At 38.3% G+C, this 21,766-nt stretch overlaps 3 protein-coding genes across 12 annotated transcripts in view; 2 read left to right on the top strand and 1 right to left on the bottom strand.

Moving 5' to 3' along the window:
• The window catches only part of LOC139119319 (protein unc-80 homolog), a 182,207-nt gene extending 174,635 nt beyond the window's left edge, over window positions 1-7,572 (top strand). For all 8 annotated transcript variants that reach the window (XM_070683075.1, XM_070683076.1, XM_070683081.1 and 5 more), the window contains one exon: window positions 34-7,572. In XM_070683075.1, the coding sequence (XP_070539176.1) occupies window positions 34-359 (326 nt within the window). In that variant the 3' untranslated portion in view covers window positions 360-7,572. The remainder of the gene's footprint in view (window positions 1-33) is intronic.
• Window positions 7,573-8,049: 477 nt separating this feature from the next.
• On the top strand, window positions 8,050-17,316 carry LOC139119317 (testis-specific serine/threonine-protein kinase 3-like). Of its 3 annotated transcripts, none has more exons than XM_070683071.1 (2): window positions 8,050-8,510; window positions 13,072-17,316. In XM_070683071.1, the coding sequence occupies exon 2, from the start codon at window positions 13,841-13,843 to the stop codon at window positions 14,786-14,788; it is 948 nt and encodes a 315-aa protein (XP_070539172.1). In that variant the 5' UTR covers window positions 8,050-8,510; window positions 13,072-13,840; the 3' UTR covers window positions 14,789-17,316. The 3 variants fall into 3 exon arrangements, with proteins under 3 accessions (XP_070539172.1, XP_070539171.1, XP_070539170.1); XM_070683070.1 differs by lacking the exon at window positions 8,050-8,510 and adding an exon at window positions 12,658-12,920; XM_070683069.1 differs by lacking the exon at window positions 8,050-8,510 and adding an exon at window positions 12,658-12,960.
• The window catches only part of LOC139119314 (WD repeat-containing protein 73-like), a 30,983-nt gene continuing 25,604 nt past the window's right edge, over window positions 16,388-21,766 (bottom strand). Inside the window, exons 3-7 of the mRNA XM_070683067.1 lie at window positions 21,035-21,215; window positions 20,132-20,361; window positions 18,748-19,274; window positions 18,175-18,211; window positions 16,388-16,737 (exon numbers count right to left, since the gene is read on the bottom strand). Of these exons, the coding sequence (XP_070539168.1) occupies window positions 16,511-16,737; window positions 18,175-18,211; window positions 18,748-19,274; window positions 20,132-20,361; window positions 21,035-21,215 (1,202 nt within the window). The 3' untranslated portion in view covers window positions 16,388-16,510. The remainder of the gene's footprint in view (window positions 16,738-18,174; window positions 18,212-18,747; window positions 19,275-20,131; window positions 20,362-21,034; window positions 21,216-21,766) is intronic.

The raw sequence follows: 21,766 nt of genomic DNA, 5'->3' as shown, positions 1-21,766 counted from the left end.
ATTATCCGATTATTATCTGATTTTTGCCGACAGAGGCAGATGGAGATGATGCTGATGGTGACGCTATCAGTTTACAGAGCAGTCGAATGGCAGCAGCTCTGAGTCAGATTAAGATGCCATCAGAAGATGCCGCTGACAAGTCAGATAACGAGTCTGTAGAGGGCGCTAATGAACAGAGTCGGTTGCTGGGGCCAAGCACGGACCGTGAGAGAACCTCGCGCAGGGATGCTGATGGGCTCGATGACCTCTTTGAATCCAAAGAGACCATGCGACTGCTTGGTTCTGGTGATGTTGACCCCAGAACATTGCGTATCAGAATGTCTGATCTCCGGGATGAAATGAAAGATACAGTCGTTTGATATCCACCGTTTTCACCTCACCATGACGTCATCATATCCCCAGTCAAGTCCGCTACCATTTTGGGTTGTTCCATGTCATGTCAAGGGGTGTGAATATTTTTACAGGACGAGAATGGAACTTCAGAACACATGTGAATATTTTTTTACTGGACTTGGATGAAGCTTGAGGAGAACATCCCCAAGATTTTTTTATTGAGAAAATGTCAAGTGAGGAGATTGTTTAATGAGTGAATAAGTATCAAATCAGGAGTAGTGGTTACACCGAAGACAGAATTAATGAGTTTATTAATTAAGATATTGAGTATTTATTTCACACATTCTATATTTATTGTAAATATTTATTGATAGAGTTATTTACAACAAATTGCATTTAAAGTTAATTTATAATTAATTTAAGAAGATATTTTTAACACACTGGCGGTGATCTTGAAGGAAGTGGTTTCCTTGGTTGATGGAGGGGTAATGTTTATTGTTGGAAGAGCTGAGATGATGCAGTGTATAATACTCTCATCAAAATTGGAGATGGTTAACAAACGTTCTGTTGATACAGTCATTTTGAGATTAATTTACAAAACATTTTACACTAAAAGCTGATCAATTACTTATTTATACTAATGAAACTTTGTATATGATATATAGTATAAAGCAAAGCGGGCTTGCTGCGTTAATGTGTGAAACAGGTATGTAATGGGTTGTCTATAAGACGTCAAAGATTTCTTCTTGTTGCTGCTAAAGTCATGAAACATATTTTGCCAAGTCTCTTTGGACTTAGACTAAGCACTTGTGTACCAGTATAATGGCCATAGCTTCTTGACCCTACAACCATGGCATTGCCAGGGTTACGACCCCAAACTTGCACATCTCAGCTAGATGCTAGAAAACCCGGCGATTGCAACACTGTTGTAAATATCGATACATACTGGTTTTTAAAATTACACCAAGTTGTCGGTAAAACTTGAACATTTTTAGAATACCTTTTCTTTTCAAAATTTTATCATATTGAATTCATGACTGACAAAAGTATGACGTCATCTTAAGGAACAAATTTTTGAAGATACCGAAACGAAAGAACAAAAAGGTCCCGCTAGCTATAAACTGTATTAAAGACCCTTTACAAGACCTCACTTCCTGGCTTCTTTCGTAAGAATGACTCGACCAGCTTGTTTGAAAACTGTCTAAGCTAACTATAGTCAGTGACTTAATCAATGAGTAGACACTGCAAGTAATTTTCAAGCAAAAATATGTACTTTTACAAAATAAAATGTTGAAAAGTACCTACATACTACACAAACTACGAGGACATAAGGTCATGAAAGTGACCTAAATTGTGAATAGTGCAGTGTACCGATAGTCTGTCGAAACATGAATTTCGGAATCACATGGTTTTGTCTGTTTGCCAGCTAACTAAAACAATCTGGTCAGTAACCCTAGAGTCCATTACTGCAGAAGTTGAACAAACGTGCTCTGAACATATCATCAGTAGCAGTTTTGAATTACTATTGATGCAGATCTTCAGAAAAGGTTAATGGTTATTTCCAGACTTCATATATGCACTGAACTAAAATGAAAGAATAATATCGCCCACGGGAAATGTTCATGTTAGAAAAGATTTGATTAAGGTAGAATGTGCGTTTAGGACAGATATTCAAACTCTCCAATTTTTACAATTCTTTTCAGTTCTACCATTTGTTGGGGCGCATCTTAGTTCTTTGAAAATCGAAATAATTTATTTTCTTCCCATAGAGTTAACACAGGAATGGCAGTCATTTTGAATTTCAAACATCAGTAAATGTTATGTTTCTCTAGTGCCAAACTTCACATGGTGACCCCTGACTTTTATTGTTGATTTGGTTAGAGAGTTGTCGAAAGTTCCATTGAGGAAAGTTTGAGCAAAAGTTTATGTCATTCCCTTTTGAGGTGCATCTACATTACAGTAATTATATCCACCCTATGGCTTAGATCTGTAATTCCTTGATTTTCAAATTGTCAGTTGCAGCTTACAACATGTCCATACGGATAGAAATGACACCGCTCAAATATATTCCTATCCAAAGTACTACTTTAATTGTTCTAGCTACATGGTCATCTCAGATCACCCAAATTTGCAGTTTTAGAGAGTCTTTCATCAGTCAGGGAGGGAAATCCTCATAATATTGGCTTCTTGTGAAGGACCTGGAAAACTTATTATAATATAGTATCAGTATTATAGTGCAATTTTGCCAAATTTTGAAAGTTACTTTTAAGTTGATGAAAACAACTGCAAAAGAAATTTGCTGAGTTCAGGGAATATTGTCAAAGTTGTCACCGACAAGTGCAAGATTTTTCGATGTAGTCAACATACACTGACAATATCTCACTCAGCATGTGGTCAGGTCACTATTTAACCCTCTCCTTCATAATGGTATAGTCCAACCCCATTATTTTCAATGGTGAGTGTGGAGCTGTGTACAGGGAAATGGGGATGAGAGGGACAGAACATTTGCAAAAAAAAAAAATCTTTGTTTGTGATCTATTCTGTGCATACAAGTGAAACCGTATCATTCCCAAAAATATTATCCACAAATCCTCACCCCTGTTAAACATCCAAGCCCATTTGAAGACATTCTAGGCAGAAATTCCAATGGTTTGCTTCTAAATAGAGCTTTTCTAATTAGCTTTGCAGGTTATCTGCAGATTCTGAAGACTTTAAATTTGTCCCTTTTGCATCCTGTCTCTTCAGCTGATATAAAAACCTGTAAATATACTGTGGACTGTGAAACAGTATATTGTAAACGTAAGAATTGAAAATATTTTGACAGCCAAACATTGAAATCAAATTGGGGCTTGAAACCTGGCAGTTATTGCATTTATGACAGTCAGTTTCAAAAGCCATAATACTGCATGCTCCTTCTCAAGTCAGGAGACTCCCAGAAGCTGACTAAACAGAAGTTGTTGATTACATTATTTATAATAGGGAAACTAAAAGGTTTTGAAAATGTGGATGGGACCAATTTTACAAGTGAATTATTGAAAAATCAATACAGTTAGACATTTCAAAATTTAGGCACTTCACTGTTCTTTTCATTTTGCAATCCTATCTCTTTGTTGAAACAGCCATATTTCTGACATGTTTTCTAAAAGAATTAAGCTTTTAATACACATTGTTTATAAAGTGCTTTTTTGATCAAGAGGCTGGGTTTACCCCATTCAAAAACAATTCTTGGGGGAAAAGAGAAACTTTAAACAATCTTATAAGCCCCCATTGCTGACAGCAGAGCTGGAAATCCTTGTCACTCAGATTGACCGAGGTAATGTTGTCCTGGTAATCAGGCTGAATGAAATAATATTGTCTTGTCACTTTTGTTGACTTGGTATATTTACTCTTTAGCATTGCTCTTCTGTTTCGAGTTTATATAGGTATTATTGCCCTGATAAGTTGACTTTTGCACTCTGTACCATTCAAAAATACTAAAACTTTTTATGTTGGCTACAGTATTATTGTCTGTTCAAAGTTAATATAGGTACTATTGCCCTGATAGGTCAATCTTTGTACAGAGCATTAGCTGCCACCAACTGTTATGTTGACTCAAGTATTATTGTCTGTTCTAAGTTGATATAGGTACTATTTGCTGTCAGTTTGACAATAATATTGCCTTAATTGTAATTGACTTTTGATACTGTCTTGTAACTGCTTGTAAAATTTAGTATTTTTGAAAAATTTACTATTTCCTTGTAACTGAAATTCAGAAACTTCAGTACTTCACTTGTTTACTTATCAAGTACTATTGCCCCGCCACTCATGCTATTGACCTCCATATGTACTCTGTTTGTTTACCTATCAAGTAGTATTGACCTACCACTGGGCTATACTATTGTCCTCAATATGTACTGTTTTGGTTTACCTATCAAGTATTATTGACCTACCACTTATGCTATTGTCATCCATACTTCACTTGTTTACCTATCAAGTACTTTTGACCTACCACTTAAACTATTGTCCTCGGTATGTACTCTGCTGGTTTACTTATCAAGTACTATTGACCTACCACTTTAATATGCCATTGTCCTCCACATGTATCTAGCTGAACTTTTGTGACCCTGGGCTTGAAACACCCTACTTTCAGAAAGGGCCGAGGACTTTGTCACATACTGTGTCTAAAACCAGATGATTGACATCCCTTTGAGAGCAAACACATTAAAATGTTCCACCATCATAGTTATATAGGTATTTTATACTGCATAGTGGTGCTAGCATTCAGTGAAATAAGTCAGTCACCAAGCACTTAGCCATCAAACCAACAGAGGTGAGATCACAATTTAACACCTCAATGATATCACCCCTGTTTCATGTAAGGAAGTCCAACTTTGACACAGGTTACAATAGGGTCATGCCATTATTATGTGATAGGAAGGTGAAAACTAGTTGGCTGGACGTTGTATATACATTCTTCCAGAGTCAAAAACTTTGACTGATAAAGAAGTAACTACTCTCTTCCAAGGTCTGTTTGCCAAATGATGTACCATATTTTGTGCCAACTTTTGGGTATCTTACTTCTATTTATTACATTTATTCATCCAGATTTTGGAAAAAAGTCATTTCATTGTGGCTGCCATTGACTCCATCCATGTGTATCTCTTTGCAAATGCCACGAATGTCTCACAAAGTTGTCATTTTCCTGCCCTTTTTCACCACTTTTCAGGAAATCTGTTACATTTCTACAAGCAGACTTTCTGTACAAATATTTAGTATCCTTCCATTTTGTATTGTAATTCGCAGTTTCGCATCATCTTATATTTCTTCAAGTTTCGCTGAAGTTTGAAACATTTCTGCCATGTTTTCTCTAAGCTAAGTTAGCTTCGCAATACTTCTGTCGAAAATGTATTACTGAAATGATAACAGAAGAGATACCAGTATTTGTTTATAGATACGCTGTGGTTTTGGAAATTAGTGTCAACAAAGATTTGACAATGAGGCCAAGCTTTTGATACATGACCTATGAATCTCAGATGTAGTCCACCTCTAGAGGGCAGTCTATACAAAACAATCATGAAGCTTGTCTAAGGCTGGCCCCCATTCTGCAACTTTCATTGTGCCCATTTCATAAGCACATGGCAGCCATTAGTAGAATGAGGCTTGACTTAGCTGAATGAGATGAAATGTTCAAATTTAATTTGTCACTTATTCGTCTACAATATCATGTTCTCAATCAGGTTAGAATTACGATAGATGATATTGTACCCCATCACACACATTTCATAAATATATCTATTTACAAATTGAAAAAAGATGTAAAAATGTAGTGAAAGGTGGTAGATTAGATCAGGCACTTCACTATTGTGTTTCATTCTAGACTACCATGATCAAATCCAATTTTGTACTTTGTATTTGCATATGAAAGATGTAAGTTTTCATGTCATGTGACTTCATACACAATCACAAGTTGTGTTACATTGATGTGATATGTTAATTAGATTATCAATGGGGGGAATACTCTGAACAATTTCATTGCCAACTTTTGAGAGTTTTTATGGAAACAAAAAGAAACTAAATGTCTTCCAGATTTTGTGATGTGATAGTTGACATTACCTTGTTTATCCAAAAAGTAGCTGTGAAATGACACGACAAACCCAGGATGTGTCTTTCTTCATAGAACTAGGAACAAAGGATGACAGATCATTTTTGTTAGACGAAAAGTATAAAGCACCCAATGGTAGATTAAAGCCAAATCTAGTGTGTAAAACCATCATGTCTCCTGTCGCAGAGCATGATGGGATTTGTGTCTCTTCAGAGTTTTAGGGCCTTGTATTGTGTGTACCCTGTACAAATTTATCTTTGTTTTCACTTGACCACCCTTCTTTGTGTGATTCATGGAATAGCTGTATTGTTTTTGATGGCTTTGGTAGATTACAAGAAATTTAGTAAAATCTAGTAAGTGATACCGTTCAACTGCTCAAAAGTAAAAAGTTGTGGTAGCAGTAGACTTTGATGCCTTCATGATCCAGCATTTCACAGTGACAGAAGAAAGTAATTTTTAGCAGACGATGGCAACTTTTTAGAGTTTGCCAAAAGTACTGTAGTTCACCTAATGTACAGTTCAAGAGAACATGGCTTCCTAGAGCTATGAAAATTTTATATTTGATGAAATATTGACATCACACAACTTTTGGTGCACATTTTCCTTTGGTACTAAGTTGGAATTGTAAAAAAGTCAAAATACGAAATTTAATATCTTGTAGAGCCAGAATACAGTGCTGTTACAGTAAATTGTTGTACTATTTTTGCTAAAGTTGTTAATATATATCTTCAGGATCAGAACAAATGTGCGTATAGAAACAAATTACATATGTTCTTGTGATTAGTCAGAGTTGATTAATTGAGTAAGTCTGTCTTGACAGTAAGTCTTCTGCTGTCGATAATTTCCCGCCAAAATTGGGAACAAAAACTATCACATTTTGTGTATTTTTCAGTGCTATGGACATGGATTTTGGATCAGAACAAACATAAATATCGAGATAACTACAAATTCATACCGGCAGAAGAAATTTACAAGAAAATTGAACACCCCCCTCCAGTTTTCTCCAATTTTGAAAGATGTTGCAATATGCATATTGGTGACAATGACATACTTGCAATACAATGGTGTACCCATCATATTTTCTCATGTTAATGCTAGAGAAATCTTTGTAAAATCAGGCAGCCCCCCCCCCCAAGAAAAAACTAAAAAATTGTGGTGCCAGAATTTTAAATAAAGATGTTTTCTGATGAAATAACAAGATAATAGGCTGTGATCTTAGAATCTACATCCTTCAGGAAGAATATTAAGGACAATCATTAAAAAATTGTCAAACCGCCTTATGGTTTTACCTCCTTAATTTTTCTTCAAAGTGGTTCAACAAATTATCGTCTGCACAAATTTCTCAATACAAATGACCATGATTTCCAATTTAAAGCGAAGCTATAGCAATTTCAGAGATTGCCTTGAAAATGGGACGAGTACGTCACCATTTATATTCCAAATTGCAAAAAAATATTCGGTAAAGTTGCCGTCCAGAAGTTGGGTGAATCTCTTTGCCGCTGAAATGAAGCAGAACATTTTACAGTACAACTCTTGAAAATATCCTGGGTGACCATGCATTGTTTTGATATCAACCTTACGAAGAAAACCGGGGTTTCGTGATCATAATTTATGTAATTTAATCAAAATGATGTCAAAATAAATACCTATTTACCGTACATGGTGTCTAGAATCTCTCTCTGTACCCGCTTAACTGGCGAGTCCGAGGTGCGACTGGGTTCAAGTGCCACTCAGTTGAAAGAAAGCAGCGCCCTCTATTAAAAGGTGCTCGACCAATCTGCCTTGCTATTACTCGGCGGCGTACAAAAAGTCGCGCACGCAAGACAGTTCGATGCATAACTACTTCAGATTTACAGTCGGTACTTTAAACTCTGTAATTAAAACGCAAGCTCGGCTCATTTAATATCAAATGAATTGGTTCGTGTATAGGAATTGTGCACGGCCTTAGTACGGCGGATATTTGACATCGTTAGAACGTGGTACTCGGTTACAATGCTTGAATGAGCGCTTCAATAGCCGCGCTGTTCAAATATTTGCCAAAAGCTAAATTCATTTTGTGCATCATGTACCCAAGGTAACCTTCGGGCTCTCCATAGAAATTTAACAGAAAAGACACCAATGCATTGGCGTTATCGCAACAAACAGCAGAGAGAAACTGTGAACAGGCGCCAAAACCAAAGAATTCTCGAGCACATTGAAATCAGCCCACCTACAGTTCCTTGACGAAGGTTGTCATTAGCGACGCAGGTGTTTCATTTATAAGCGGTCTCAACACCTGCGAGTTTTGATATTCACTTCATTCCTTCGTTCAGTTTGCCTGGCTTGTTTACCTGTGCACAATTGTCCAAATATTCGGAGACATGAAACCATTTTTCCATAATTACCAATACCGGACTGATTTTAATCAACGGTTGTGAGTGTCGGCAAATTCATTATTTAGCAGCTGTTTCAGACGCTCATACGAAAGCACGCTGGATTCGTCTCAAGAACTGGGTTACTGATCTTTGCAAGTTCACGATTCTCATCTTCAAGTTCACGTTTATCCCATGTACGAACGACTGTTAAAACATTTCAGCAGCCATACAGGCGTGTCCTGGTAAGTTCTATTTTCCTTCATTTTCGATATAATGTTGCCCCCTTATTTGTGTTCGAATTTCCCCATGGGTCACTGCATAGGATTATTACTCACAACCACTGCAAATCCAGCCGTATTAATTCCTCCAGCAGGGAGGTATTCATTCTAATTCTTTTCTCCTACTGGAAACATCGAACTTTGTCCCCAGGTTTGCCATGTATTGTTCGCAGTACAAATCAAACTGCCGGTATATACTAACCATACTGTACAAATCTGTGACAATGAAATATGTATATCCTTCATCCAGGGGTACCGGGTTACAAATTTTTGATTATTTATAATTGTTTGTCAACCATGATTTTTCCGCCCTTGATTTCCACATTCATTTATGGCATTGCAGAGCGTTTGAAGACTCACTTGCAAAATAGTTTCTCACATTAGATTATTTTCTTTAACAATAGTACAGTAGATCCGCTGTCTCGTGAACTTGTGGTATTCCCTTGAAATTTTAGCATTCGCTCCGTGTTGAAAGACGTATTTTGTAAAAAGTTACGAAGTTCACCGACACGTACAATGCGCTGGCGTCACATTTACCCCGACTCCACGCGTTCCCTGCCCATGTTCAAAGTCACTATTCCTGGCAACTGCTTTGGGTCAACTTTGTGGATTCAGTGGGTTTCACAGACGAGTTGCATTTCTAAAGCAAAGCAAAGAGACATCGACCTTGTTACATGTGAAACCAAACTCAGGGGTGGACCATTAAATTTTGAGAGAGAGGCCAAACTTGGGAGGACATATACTAAAAGACTGCTTTGCTGCACTTGCTTTCTAAAAATAAATCACATGAAGATCGGCCAAAAAAGAATTATGAAATTATTTAAGTTTTCATTATTATCCTGCCTAAATTTTTCCATCTCCCGGTGGTTCATTGCTAGGCCAACAGGGACAAAATCAACACGGTCCTGTTCAACCGTTGAAATTTTACCATTTTATGGTGTCGTGTTGTCCGCTAATGCTCTTTGTGCTATTTGCTCAAGTAAAGGCTGCTATAACATTAACCTAATTTGAAAACGACTATTTAAACATTTTGTCGTCAGTGATCGTTCAGAGGTAGGCCTAATTTTGGAAGAACATAATCAAATGTCTATAAAACACTAATGTTAAAGCGCAGTGGTCGTCGCGCTGCGCGTGCGTGATTTTTTTGTGATAAACATAAATTTTTGTAAACATAAGTCTTCTCAACTTCAATAGGAGTGAGATGCGAGCAGTCCCCCACTCTGTTAAGGCCTTTGTAAGACTAAACATCATGCAATAGTAAAATATTAAGATCGAAAACGAACTTCAGTGGTGTATTTCTATCTATAAACTCGTGTAGGCTAGAGCTACGAACATCGGGACACTACACTCAGCACATGTCGCTGAGTTTACTGCACGCAGACACAGTGAACAAAAAGGTTTGATCGCGCGCGATCACGTTGGTTGTACACAATGCTATGTACAGTACAGTGAAAATACATAACTAAAATGATCAACGTTGCCTATATATGTAGACCATCAACAAGCACAATGCCTAACACAAAAATTACACTCAAGACCATGATCGGCAAGCCAGAGCAGGACACGAGAGATGTTGTTGGGAGACGGTCACCGCGTTGACGTACACGGATATAGAGAATCCGGTCCCACAACGTACCGGCCCGCGACGAATTGGCCCACAACCATGAATCACCATGTCTTACTTCTCCTAGTATTACGTGGTAAGAAATAGTAAAATGACAGGAAACAATAGACAAAACGAGCGGGTTTTCGCGGCATTTGGCAGGAAAATTGCACGGCTACACCGTGCATAGACGTATCGAGAGATCCTGTGCCCCGGCCCTGAGCACGGTCATGGCAGTGACCCAACCGCTAGCTGGTGTAGGCCTACTGGTGATGGGCACACGTCGTTGTTGTACCTCCTGATTGCCGGGTAGGTCTGAATCCTTTTTCAAGTGAGATAACCCCCACATAACAAGAAGACCTATGAAAGGTCCTTCGCTTGACTTGATACCTGTACTCGGAATTCTCGTTTGCACCCCAAGTTGCGTTGGATTCTCCACAGCCGAGTGAAGCGCGCCATAAACCCGGTCTGACACGGACGTTCATACAGATCACGGAACGGAACAGATGCAGAGATGCTTCTTGCTGCAGCGGGCATTGCTCTGCGAGCTGTAGATTTCTGTAGTTTGGGTTGTTGTCTTTGTACTCCTGTCGGGCCTCTTGAAATGAAAGCTCTCGTCCTTGCTAGCGATGTCGAAAACTAGAGCCCGGTCGTTGATAGTCTGTTGGCGTATACATGCGTACATGCGTACGTCTAGCTCTATGGCTCGAGCGATAACAGTAGCCGAGCCCAATTCAACTGATTCAAGAAAATCATGAGCAAATGTGATCTCAATCCAGCGTGCAATTATTGTTCAATATTCAGCAGATATTTAACTGAGATTAATTGACCTTATATCGCGTGTTACATTTGGTTAGTTGGTATACATGTGACAGATCAGCCGCCATTTTAACAAGCCGCAATATCGCAAACATTACAATCAACCGTAACATGTGCGGCGTTCTTGGATTTGTTTACAACGGAGGGGGACCCCCTCAGGAGGATGCGCAGCGCGACGACCACTGCGCTTTAAGTGGTAGAAATATGACATAGCATTAGGCATGTCATTTTGACAAATGTCTATAAAACACGAATGTTAATTGGTAGAAATATGACATAGCATTAGGCATGTCATTTTGACAAATGTCTATAAAACACGAATGTTAATTGGTAGAAATATGACATAGCATTAGGCATGTCATTTTGACCCTGCCCGCACCATCCAAAAACTTTAAAATGCACTGCATGCGCATCAACCATGGTCGCTGTCTGGTACCTGAATAATCCCTATGACTCGAACACTTAATCCTCTATTCATTTGGCGTCGGCGTCTGTGTGTAGTGTAATACGCCCTAGACTCTGGGAAGGAATTCGATTACACTGTGTATATATTTAATAGAATATAACACTCAATAAATACGTATGTTTGTGATGCTTCGTATCATATATGAATATTGTGCAAACTTCCCGTTAAGCCGCTTTAATCATATATCCCAAATATTGTTTCCCGAAAACCACACGATAATTCAATAGTTGCGGGTTTGATTGTCTACATTTTCTCAATCATTTATTTGAACACTATCAACTATCTAAGAATCATTCTATATCCGGGAACCAGTGATGTTCCGAACGACCTACGGGATTAATTACGATCGGGGATGTCAACAACTTACGGGAAGGAAGAGTGATACACGGCCCATTGATTTTGATGACTGGGCCGTACTAGCGAGCGTGCCGTTCGCAATGTCCGATGCCTGCACCTGTCCTGGGATTTCCATAAATTTGTCATTATTATAAATTTATAATGTACATTATTATGTCTTGAATGTTCGCTATAGAACCTTTTCTCCTTATATTCGCGTATCTCTATTCACTGAACATCCAATCCAAAAGTGAACTAACAACCTGCAGATATGTTCACTAGTTTCTTGATGAGCAAGAGCTCATCGGTCAAATTTTACCTTTTTTAGCGTGTCAGTTTTTTCAAGAGGAATGTGACAACGGTTCAAGGCCAGTAATGGCTAGACTGGCAATGAGTTTTGGTTTGGTTTGGCATTACATATTGCAAATTTATTTTCCTCTCAACGAAATTCATGAATTTTCTTTCTAGCTGCACATGCAGAACATTGCATGTGTGCTGGTCTTCTGTAATGCGTGACCCTCTTCTATGTCATCGGTGTTTCTGATGGAAATATTTAAAGGGAAACAGTCGTCGGAACTGCGTCTGTGCGCTAGTTTCTTGTTTACAAACAATGTATGTCGTTCAGGATATATGCACCTCATCATCATAGCTGCAACATTTAAATTATATGATGTAGATTATGACAGACATGTTTTAACTTTCATCAATCACCATCGTACCTTGGATGCAGTGTTTACATTGGTTGTATGGGTCCCATACGACCTCTGAGCATATAGTTCCGACGACTGTATCCCTTTAAATACGTTTAAATCGCAAAAAATGAAAGTACATAGCAATGAAAATCTAATTCTTTCTTCCCGTACGTCTTTCAAAGATGTCTTTCCTTCCTTCCTTCAAGATGTTTGGAAAATTAACCTATGCAGACACTCGACCCATCTCGATCGTAATCGTCTATTCCTTTTGGAAAATCAATCACGATTGTGGTGGCGTGGCGTGAGGTGGATTAGAGTACTAAGCTTAGTAATTATCTGTGGTAAACAACCTGCACAATAACTTCTTGGATTCACGGACACTGTCACGTTAACCGTTACTCCGAACACAGCGTGGAGCTTCGACTTCCCTACCTCGCCAACTGGGACAGAATTCAAAGGTGTGATATATACATCTTTGTTACCGATCATACATGTAAGGTAAAAGCTATTCGCAAGTTTACCATACCGCCTTGAATTTATTTTGTACTTCTTACGTATGTTGATTGGGGCTTTTACATGTACAAATTTGGCTTTTTCTGTTTTTGACAGAGGTTGCAGTGATTCACACGATTGTCCGAGGCAACGACCGCACAGTGTTTTGGACCTACCTTCAAGTTTATGGGCGCTAATATAACGTAGATCGTCAGTCGTAAATCGTACCAGACAGGCCCCACCGAGCAGTTAAAGAGAGGACGACGACACGAACGCCAAATTCCTTCACTCGAAAAGCAGCTTTGCCACAGCCACAAGCGGATCAGACGGTGTGGGTCGAAAAGTCCTGCCACGAAAATCCTACTCCGCGGGGAAAGCGCTGGCTTTTGTTTCGTGCTCAGAATAGATTACTCTGACCCACTTCGTCATAGGGTACAAAAGCTTAGATTACGCTCGTCATTCAACTTTCTGGAAGCAAAAGCCTGCTGGAAAGAAAGAAGATTATACCGTCAACGTAACGAAGGGAGACTGTGAGAAAGGGGATTCATTCGGACAACACAGAGAGAACGATCAGTGCAGTGCGAATCAGCGACACAAAGACAACTCAAGACTAGCAATTTCGTTCTTCAATTTTCTCCGACGGACGTAATCTTCATCACACCGCGTCGTCATCGACCGACAGTTTTATTGAAAAATCGTTAGTTTGTGTGAGCAGTTCCGAGCAACAGGTCGTTCACACCTCACTCGTTTCCTTTCTTTCAGAGAGACAATTGAATTCAAGATTATTTGATTTATTGTGTTACAGACCCTAAGCTGATTTTTCACAATACACGCCTGGAGCGAGTTTCACGGCACGACGCTTGTTGTCGCGAAGCGGGCCACTGCAATGCAATTTGAAACGGCCGGTCGTATGACTACCTCTCCGGGAATAGCACAAACGGGCTACTTGCCAATACAAGCAAAATCCGGTGTGTGGCGGAACAATACGAGTAACAAGGTCCTCAAGGGCTACCTTTTTGTGGGAGAAAAGCTCGGAGTCGGCGCCTACTCGCGGGTGGAGAGAGCGTACTCGGAGAAATTCTGCTGCGATGTTGCGGTGAAAATAACAGACGAACTCCTCGCGCCGTACGACTTTGTCGACAACAACGTCCGTAAAGAGATCATGTTTCTCGAGCGTCTAAGCCACGAGTACGTGATCGATATTTACGATCATTTTCAGCACGACGATAAATTTTACACAATTCTGAATTTGGCTGAGGGCGGGAACCTTGACACCTACATTAGAAGAAAGATGAAACTTCAAGAGCCTGAAGCAAGAAAATTGTTCCGGCAGATTTTGCAAGCCGTCTCGTACTGCCACAACCGAGCGAAAATTGCGCACGGCGATATTTCTTGCTCGAACATTTTACTCTGTAGACACGGCGATGTGAAACTTGCCGATTTCGGAATGTCGGTCGAGCTTAAAAAATCCGGCGGGAAATTACACACAAGTCACAGTGGGACGTTCGGTTATGCTGCCCCAGAAATTTTAGACGGCCGACCGCACGACCCGAGATTGGCTGACATTTGGTCGCTTGGTGTAGTCTTGTTCTACATGGTTACAGGGTCTTACCCGTTCAGCGTCAGCGAAGGTGTTGAAGCGATGCGCAGTGCGATGGACAGAACGCCAAGGTGGCCGAGACCATTAAATCGCGTCTCCAAAGAATGCCGTGATTTGATAAAATCAATGTTGAACGTCAATACCGAAGAACGGGCGCGTTTGGGAGACATATGGAACAGTGATTGGCTGAAAGTTGAGCAAGAGCGTACAAAAACAAGAGAAACTCCAGAGTGACCGAAGAGCGTACAAAAACAAAAGAAACTCCTGAGTGACCGTAGAGTAGCTAAAGTAAATGTTATGGACCAGTCTCCCGGGCCAGTCTCTTTATTGACGCATTGACAAATGCCTGGCTCTTATCATCTGACGCGCAATGTACCGTACATGGGTAATACGAGTCCTAATAAGCATATTTTAGACACTGCCTGAGTGATGAAAGTCATGGATTTTTCACTGCAATATATTTTCCATAGGTTATATTCATACTCCAAGAGTAATATGTACCGGTAAACTAAAGTTTTTGTATTCTCAACGTGGGGGCAACCCTCAGGGAGATTATTTTGCAGATGATCACTTTTTCCTGAACCCTTTCACCCCATATTTTGGTATAAGCCTATCGTTTTCTATGGGGTGGGATGGGTGACAGGGTTACAGAATAGTGATAAACTGATTCATATCCTTTACATCAGACAGAAACAAACTGCATAAAATGTAGCTTCCACTTTCCGTTGAACCAATGTGCCATCAACGTTATGAGTTCCCTGAATATTCCTTGAGTCAACCCCTATACCAGAACATAAAACAAAAATTCTACTTGTGGTCATATAGAAAAATTGTTGGTCAATGGAGTTTAAAATTGCCTTTGAGGGCCCACTGCCTAACATTGTGTCACAAAGCACATTTTAAAACATTTCATGTGCACCAAGTCGCACAAAAAAAATATAAAATATTGCCTCTTCAGTGTTAAACACCTGTCTTTTTTGCGACAGAAGATTTCTTTCTTCTGGTCATCAAGCGAAGATTTCTGTTACACATTGTTACAATTCTGGTGGTCAAAGATCTTATTCAAATTCTTTGTACACTTTTGTTCTGCTTGAATTAGACATAAAATGAGATTTGACTCATGACAGTTTCTTCAGAAGTAAAAATTTGGAAGTTTTTTAATAATTGAAGAAAGCTGTATCACATGAAGTTTTTATGTGCAAATTATAAATTTGTGTGCAATCCACAGATGCCACCAGTTTGTTTTTGTCTGTATCCATGACAACAAAACTGTGCACAGCACAAAAACCATAGCAAATAGCCTTATCACTGTATTGATTTGATTAAAAATGTATCTAATACATCCAATGTAGTTTTTTGTATTATTTTTTCATGACTTGGTTTATCAACTAGTCACATGCACATTTCTTAAATGTAAGAAGTTTTGGTCATGGTGGGGATGGGGGAGCATTTACAAGAGTGTTGCATCCATGATTTTGGAGAGATGGTAGATGAGATCTTTATTGACAACAAGGTTCTCAAGCATAATTGAAGCAAACTGTATCACAGCAATTTTTATGTGCAAATTATAAATTCATGTGCTATTCACAGATGCCACCAGTTTGTTTTTTTTCTGTATCCATGACAACAAAAAATGTGCACAGCACAAAAACCATAGCAAATAGCCTTATCACATTATTGATTTGATTAAAAATGTATCTAATACTTCCGATTTCAGCTTTTTGTATTATTCTTTCTTGACAACTTGGTTTATCGACTAATCATATTTCTGAAATGACAGAAGTTGTAGTCATGGTGGGAGGGGGAGCATATACAAGTGTTTTGCAGCCATGATTTTGGACAGATGGTACATGAGATCTTTATTTATTATACTTTTCTCAGGAATACAGGCTCTTCGAGACACTTGAAAACTTTGTTGAGATCTTTCAAATGACATCTTCTGTCACGGAATGTTCTCTACACGACAAATTCCCAGGCATGGAGTGAGCCGTCACTACCCGATGACATCAACAGATGTTCTTTCCAAGGATGCCAGGTGTGCTCAAGGACTACCGTGTTCTGATTGGTCGAACCACCACTCATGTGACCCTCATGGATAAAGAGTGGCTGCAAAGATTTGGCTTGATCACTGGCTTCCTGGTGTATTTTCTTGATGTCATAGATGTATACTTTATTATCAAATCCTGGGAGAAAACAGAAAACGGCAATGAAAGGAATACATAAATATCGGCTTGGAACTAGCATGAGTTCAAAATTAAGTGATACTTCTATCAGACTCACAATCTGTGCCACTACGGTAACTCACATTGTAAAGAAAGACTACATGGTTACATAAAGCCAATGGTTGGTTATAATTCATGGTGAATAATTCACAAGTCCCAGTGACAGTAACATTTTTACCTTTTCTTCAGTATTTTTACGTCACATATCACCTATACTGGTATCTTTTTTTTTCAATTCACTACACTACAGCGTACTGAAGATACATGTTTTTGACTGTTGGTAACAGCCTGTAGTTGTACAGCAAGCACTGTTCATGGTGAATGTTGAAATGAAAACTGATTACTACATGGATCTAACAAAAATTTTGTTAAATGTTACTATCAACTCGGAACCTTGTGCGCAATTTTATTAGAATCAATAAATTTACTGTTATTGTCAAATTCTTTTTAACTGAGCCAACGGCGTGCCCAAGAGAACAAATCTAATCTCTTGAATGTGAATTGTCACTCATAAAGATCAATGAAAGGCTTGCAGCTGAATCCTGTAGCACTATAATGTGTCATATGTTTGTGAGACGATACAGCAACTAACTTGCCCACAAGCTCAGTAAAAATCAATTTCATTGGTATGTGTTATGTACAGTGTTTTGTCCATGTCAGGCTGTTGTTGTCATGCCCAAAATCGTTGAAGAAATATGACCCCTCCTGAGACAAATTGATACACAATGATCAAAGATTTTATGTAAAAATCAATTTCATTTGTGTTATATATAGTGCTTTGTCCGTTTCAGACGGTAGTCACTCCAATAATCATTGAAGGAATAGGACCCCTCCTGAGACAAATTTATACACCATGATCAAAGATTTTATATTGTGTTCAATTATCTCAGCCTTGTCTAGTCAGTGTTGAATGCTTGCCAGACTGTTGCGCTCTGAAGGGAAGCTCACTCATTTCATTGTAAAAAAGCTTGCACTTTCAAACTGACATAAGTTACAAAATAATGTCTGCAGTTTCACCTTTTAGCTTCTTAACTACTCACTCTCATCATCTCGAAAATTGCAAAATAAAATAAGAGGACTTGGTACTCGCACATTTCTTACGGAAGCTAAGGATTGAAATTTACAGCCGTTTGAAATTCAAAATGGCTGACATATTCTCCATGTCAACACTGCAGGAAAAAGTGTGATTTTCAATTTTCACAAAAACAAGTAAATGCAAAGCTTATTTTCTCTACAGATTTCAAAATGACTCCAACAAAAGCACTAGACTAGAACAATTTAAAATTCAGAAAAATTCCACAAACTATCACACTGCCTTAACAAGCATCTGACATTGACAGTTGTAAATTTAGTCCGTATTGTTGAATGCTTGGATCAGCCTAAGATAATGAAACTCACCAGAAACAGAAATGATGTTGGGATGTGAAGGACAGATCTGTGATGAGGAAAAACAAAGAATCAAATTATTGACACAAAATCACTTATAGCAGTTTAAGATTTAGAGTTATGTAACATCTATGTCACCATCAAGAGCATTGGTGATCCGTGCAATAATTGAACTATGAGGGCGCCATTCAATAATGTCAAAGATTGAACATCACAGTGCCAGTTACCAATGAAGACTGCTTCCATGTGCCCTTTGAACCAGTGTGACACACCAATGATGCAAAGCATTCCTCCTTGAGGTGAGATATGTTTTCATTTCAGGCTATCTAAATAGAAAAACGATCAGACTTTTCTTTGATGCTGAGCACTACCGTAATACAAAAATAGGTTTTTATGATTGGTGTCTCAAGGCAGTCACATGAGGGGAACGCAGACTTGTTGCCATACAAAATATCCATACCATTTTGGAAAAAAATTAAAAAACACTTTGGCAAGACTTCTGTGAATAAACTTCCAAATTTTGACAATTTCATCAAAAGAGCTTGAAAGTAATAGGTGCTATAAAGTACACTTCTGTACATATACCTTGAGATGGGTGTTAGTTTCATCTGTTGGTCCAGGAATTTCTAATTTCATTTTTGTCACTGGTTCATTGATATTTCTGAGATCATTGATGAGAATCTCTTTGTTGGAAGTCAGTCTGTATATCTGCATATTGTCACTTTCTAGTTTCATTCTCTTGGCAGTGTCCTCTTCCCTGTTTGAGTTCATTTTGTTACATATATCAAAGCTGAGACATTTTACTTTCCTTTCATCTGAAGGCAATATTTGATGTGGTGGTTCAGTTAAATCATGCAGTAATTTCTGCCCACTGCTTTGTGATTTCCTGTCATGCTCACAGCTGTTTTGTGATTGGTCAGCACCTTTGACCTCGGACTGGCACTCCTTCCTGCCGTGTGATTGGTCAGCTTGGCTAAAGCTGCTTTGTGATTGGCTGCTAGGACACATTCTGAAGTCAATGGTGCAAATTTCCTCAGATTCACCTGAGCATGTGATGCACACATTGGAATCCACAAATTTAAGTCCACATATTCTTTCCCTAGAGTCATTATCTTGAGAGAAAATAATAAAAAAAAAGCTTATGTGTTTTGTGTAAAATGACAGCAAGTAATGATGTTCGACTTTATAAATGCTGCTAAATATAAATGCTGCTGAATTGTTATAAGACAATATCTATTTCATTTATATTGTTCCCTGTTTACTTTCATGAAAGGAAATATGAGAAGGTACATTTACCAAGTGAATTTATCAACTTGTCTTACAGAACATTCCCCAAACAGGATCACAAATTATCTGTACCAGTATTCTCAATCATGTCCCCACCTTGTGTTTGATAGCATACCATGTACCTTTGATAATTCTTTTGTTATAGGCTCATACAACTGACATGTTGGTGCAAAGACAAACCTTACAACAGTTTGCACGAAGCCAGAGCTACTGAAAGACCAAATTCAAACCATGCATTTTGTAACCAAATATTTTGAAAGAAGCTATATACAAAAACAATGCTTGTTTGGGAGCCTTGGCTTGAAATGTTAACATAATTACCAGTAGATATTACAGAAGAAATAATCTCCTTCTTCAGTTTTCAAGCTGTGTGTTTCAGTCAGGAAGATGTCACTGCAATGTGTGTTTCTGAGCTGTTGACTTTTCAGCCACTCATTCTTGGAACAATATGTAAAAACATCTGATTCTATCAACTTACAGTATCTGTAGCTTCACATTCATATTATGAACAGAATTGTAGAAATGCATGCACTGAACAAAACGTAATATACATTGTAGCTTTTAACACATAACAGTGATGGACTACAACATAACAATATTTAAATTTTAACTTTCATCGTGTTTACTGGATGTTTGCACAATAGAAGTTTCCCTGAAGTGGATATCATCAATCATGACCTACTTGAACAGAATTTGGGTTTGCCGGTACTGACATCGACGACCTGGATATCATGGAAGGTGGAACCCATAAGGAAGGTATCCGTGAGATCACGATGGGTGTCAAGGTAACAGAAGTGAGGAGAACCGTTGTCAGGGCAAACAGTCTTCATCACTTTGATGACATCACTGTCATCTCTGCTGAGAGTCCATATCTGAGCAGAGCTGTCTGGGGGACCTGATGTGATTATCAACCTACATGTAATATACATGTCATTATCACATGGCAAGTAATGTAATACCTTACATGTGATATATAATAATTAAATTATTATCATTCTAAATGTCACCTTACATGTGACATAAACACTATTATAATCTTACATGTAATACAAATTTTATTATATTCATGAAATATGAACATTAAAAGTAAATGTAATATACCGTAAATATGATTTTCTAATATTGGGCTTACAGAATCTTTCAACGGGAAAATTGTCATTTTCATTATAAGGCCATGATTGGATGTCATAAGATTTTGACTCCCAGCACTTACTTGCGTTGTTTTGAGCTTTCCTTTGCTAATCTTTGAGAAAAAACTCCAGTGCAACTTGCCGACTTAAGATAATCATCATCATCTTTTTGACATGCACTCATGCAAAATTTATGGGTTGAGACTGAATTAAGGCTATCATGCTAATGGCAAGTGCTGATTCCATTGTGTACAAGTTCTGAACATAAACACAGTGCAGAGTTACAAGGAAATTAAGTCAGAACAACAACAAAAGAGGCACTGGAAAATGAAGACTTCAAATATCACCTTAATCCCTGACAGAGAAATCTTTCCGTTCACTCTTAATATGTATTCAAACAAACTCCACAAAGGCATTCTGCATTATCACATTGCCAGCATGTCAAAACTCCGTACCTTGTTTGTGGGAGATACTTCAAACTGTAAACGGGACGGTCAGAAAAGCCACCACTTCTCAGTTTGAAATCTCTTTCTTTGCTCAGTCCTTCATTTTCTGAAGTCGCCAGGAGTTTCTCCGGTGCGGTCAACTCCAGGATTTCATTTCTGACACCGTCTTCACATCCAGCAACATATATGGCTGAAAAAGGAAGAAGATTATTCATCTTTTACAGGCATTGCCAGTTTTTAAAAATGTTGTTGATTTAGTACTTCTGCAAAAATACAGATAATATTGAAGTTTACTTGGGTACAAATCCCTACTGATGGCATACTGATGTACTGATGGAGTCCCTACACCAATGGAGTAATTTGAATGAAAGGTAAAGGTCAAAGGTCAAGGGTCAGAGATTGATTGAAGTCAATTATCATGGCATTCTTTTATTTATTCAGTGAATTTTTTGTTGTGAAATATGAACATGATTCCATCAGACCAAATACAGCAATACTACAATGTAACATAGCTAAACATGTGTGTAAAATCTAGTTTGGAACAGATTTATCTTGTGTGCCATTGGTGAGACAAATATTTTTTAAAATATTTCAAAAGTAAAGATACTCAAAGAACTTCAATAACAATTACAAAAGTGATATAGAGACCTTCCTCATGTGGGTTGGGTGTTTGTCACAACCAGGATCAATACAATCAAAGTCACTTAAAATTCAATGACTTTCAAGGACTTTCCAGGAGTG

Source organism: Ptychodera flava, chromosome 19, assembly GCF_041260155.1.
Source record: "Ptychodera flava strain L36383 chromosome 19, AS_Pfla_20210202, whole genome shotgun sequence".
NCBI lineage: Eukaryota > Metazoa > Hemichordata > Enteropneusta > Ptychoderidae > Ptychodera > Ptychodera flava.
The sequence above is the reverse complement of the archived record's forward strand: the minus strand, read 5'-3'. Positions and strand labels throughout refer to the sequence as shown.

What these genes read in the sequence shown, in the direction of transcription:
- LOC139119317 (XM_070683071.1), top strand. Translation starts at nt 13,841, where the DNA reads ATGCAATTTGAAACGGCCGGTCGTATGACTACCTCTCCGGGAATAGCA.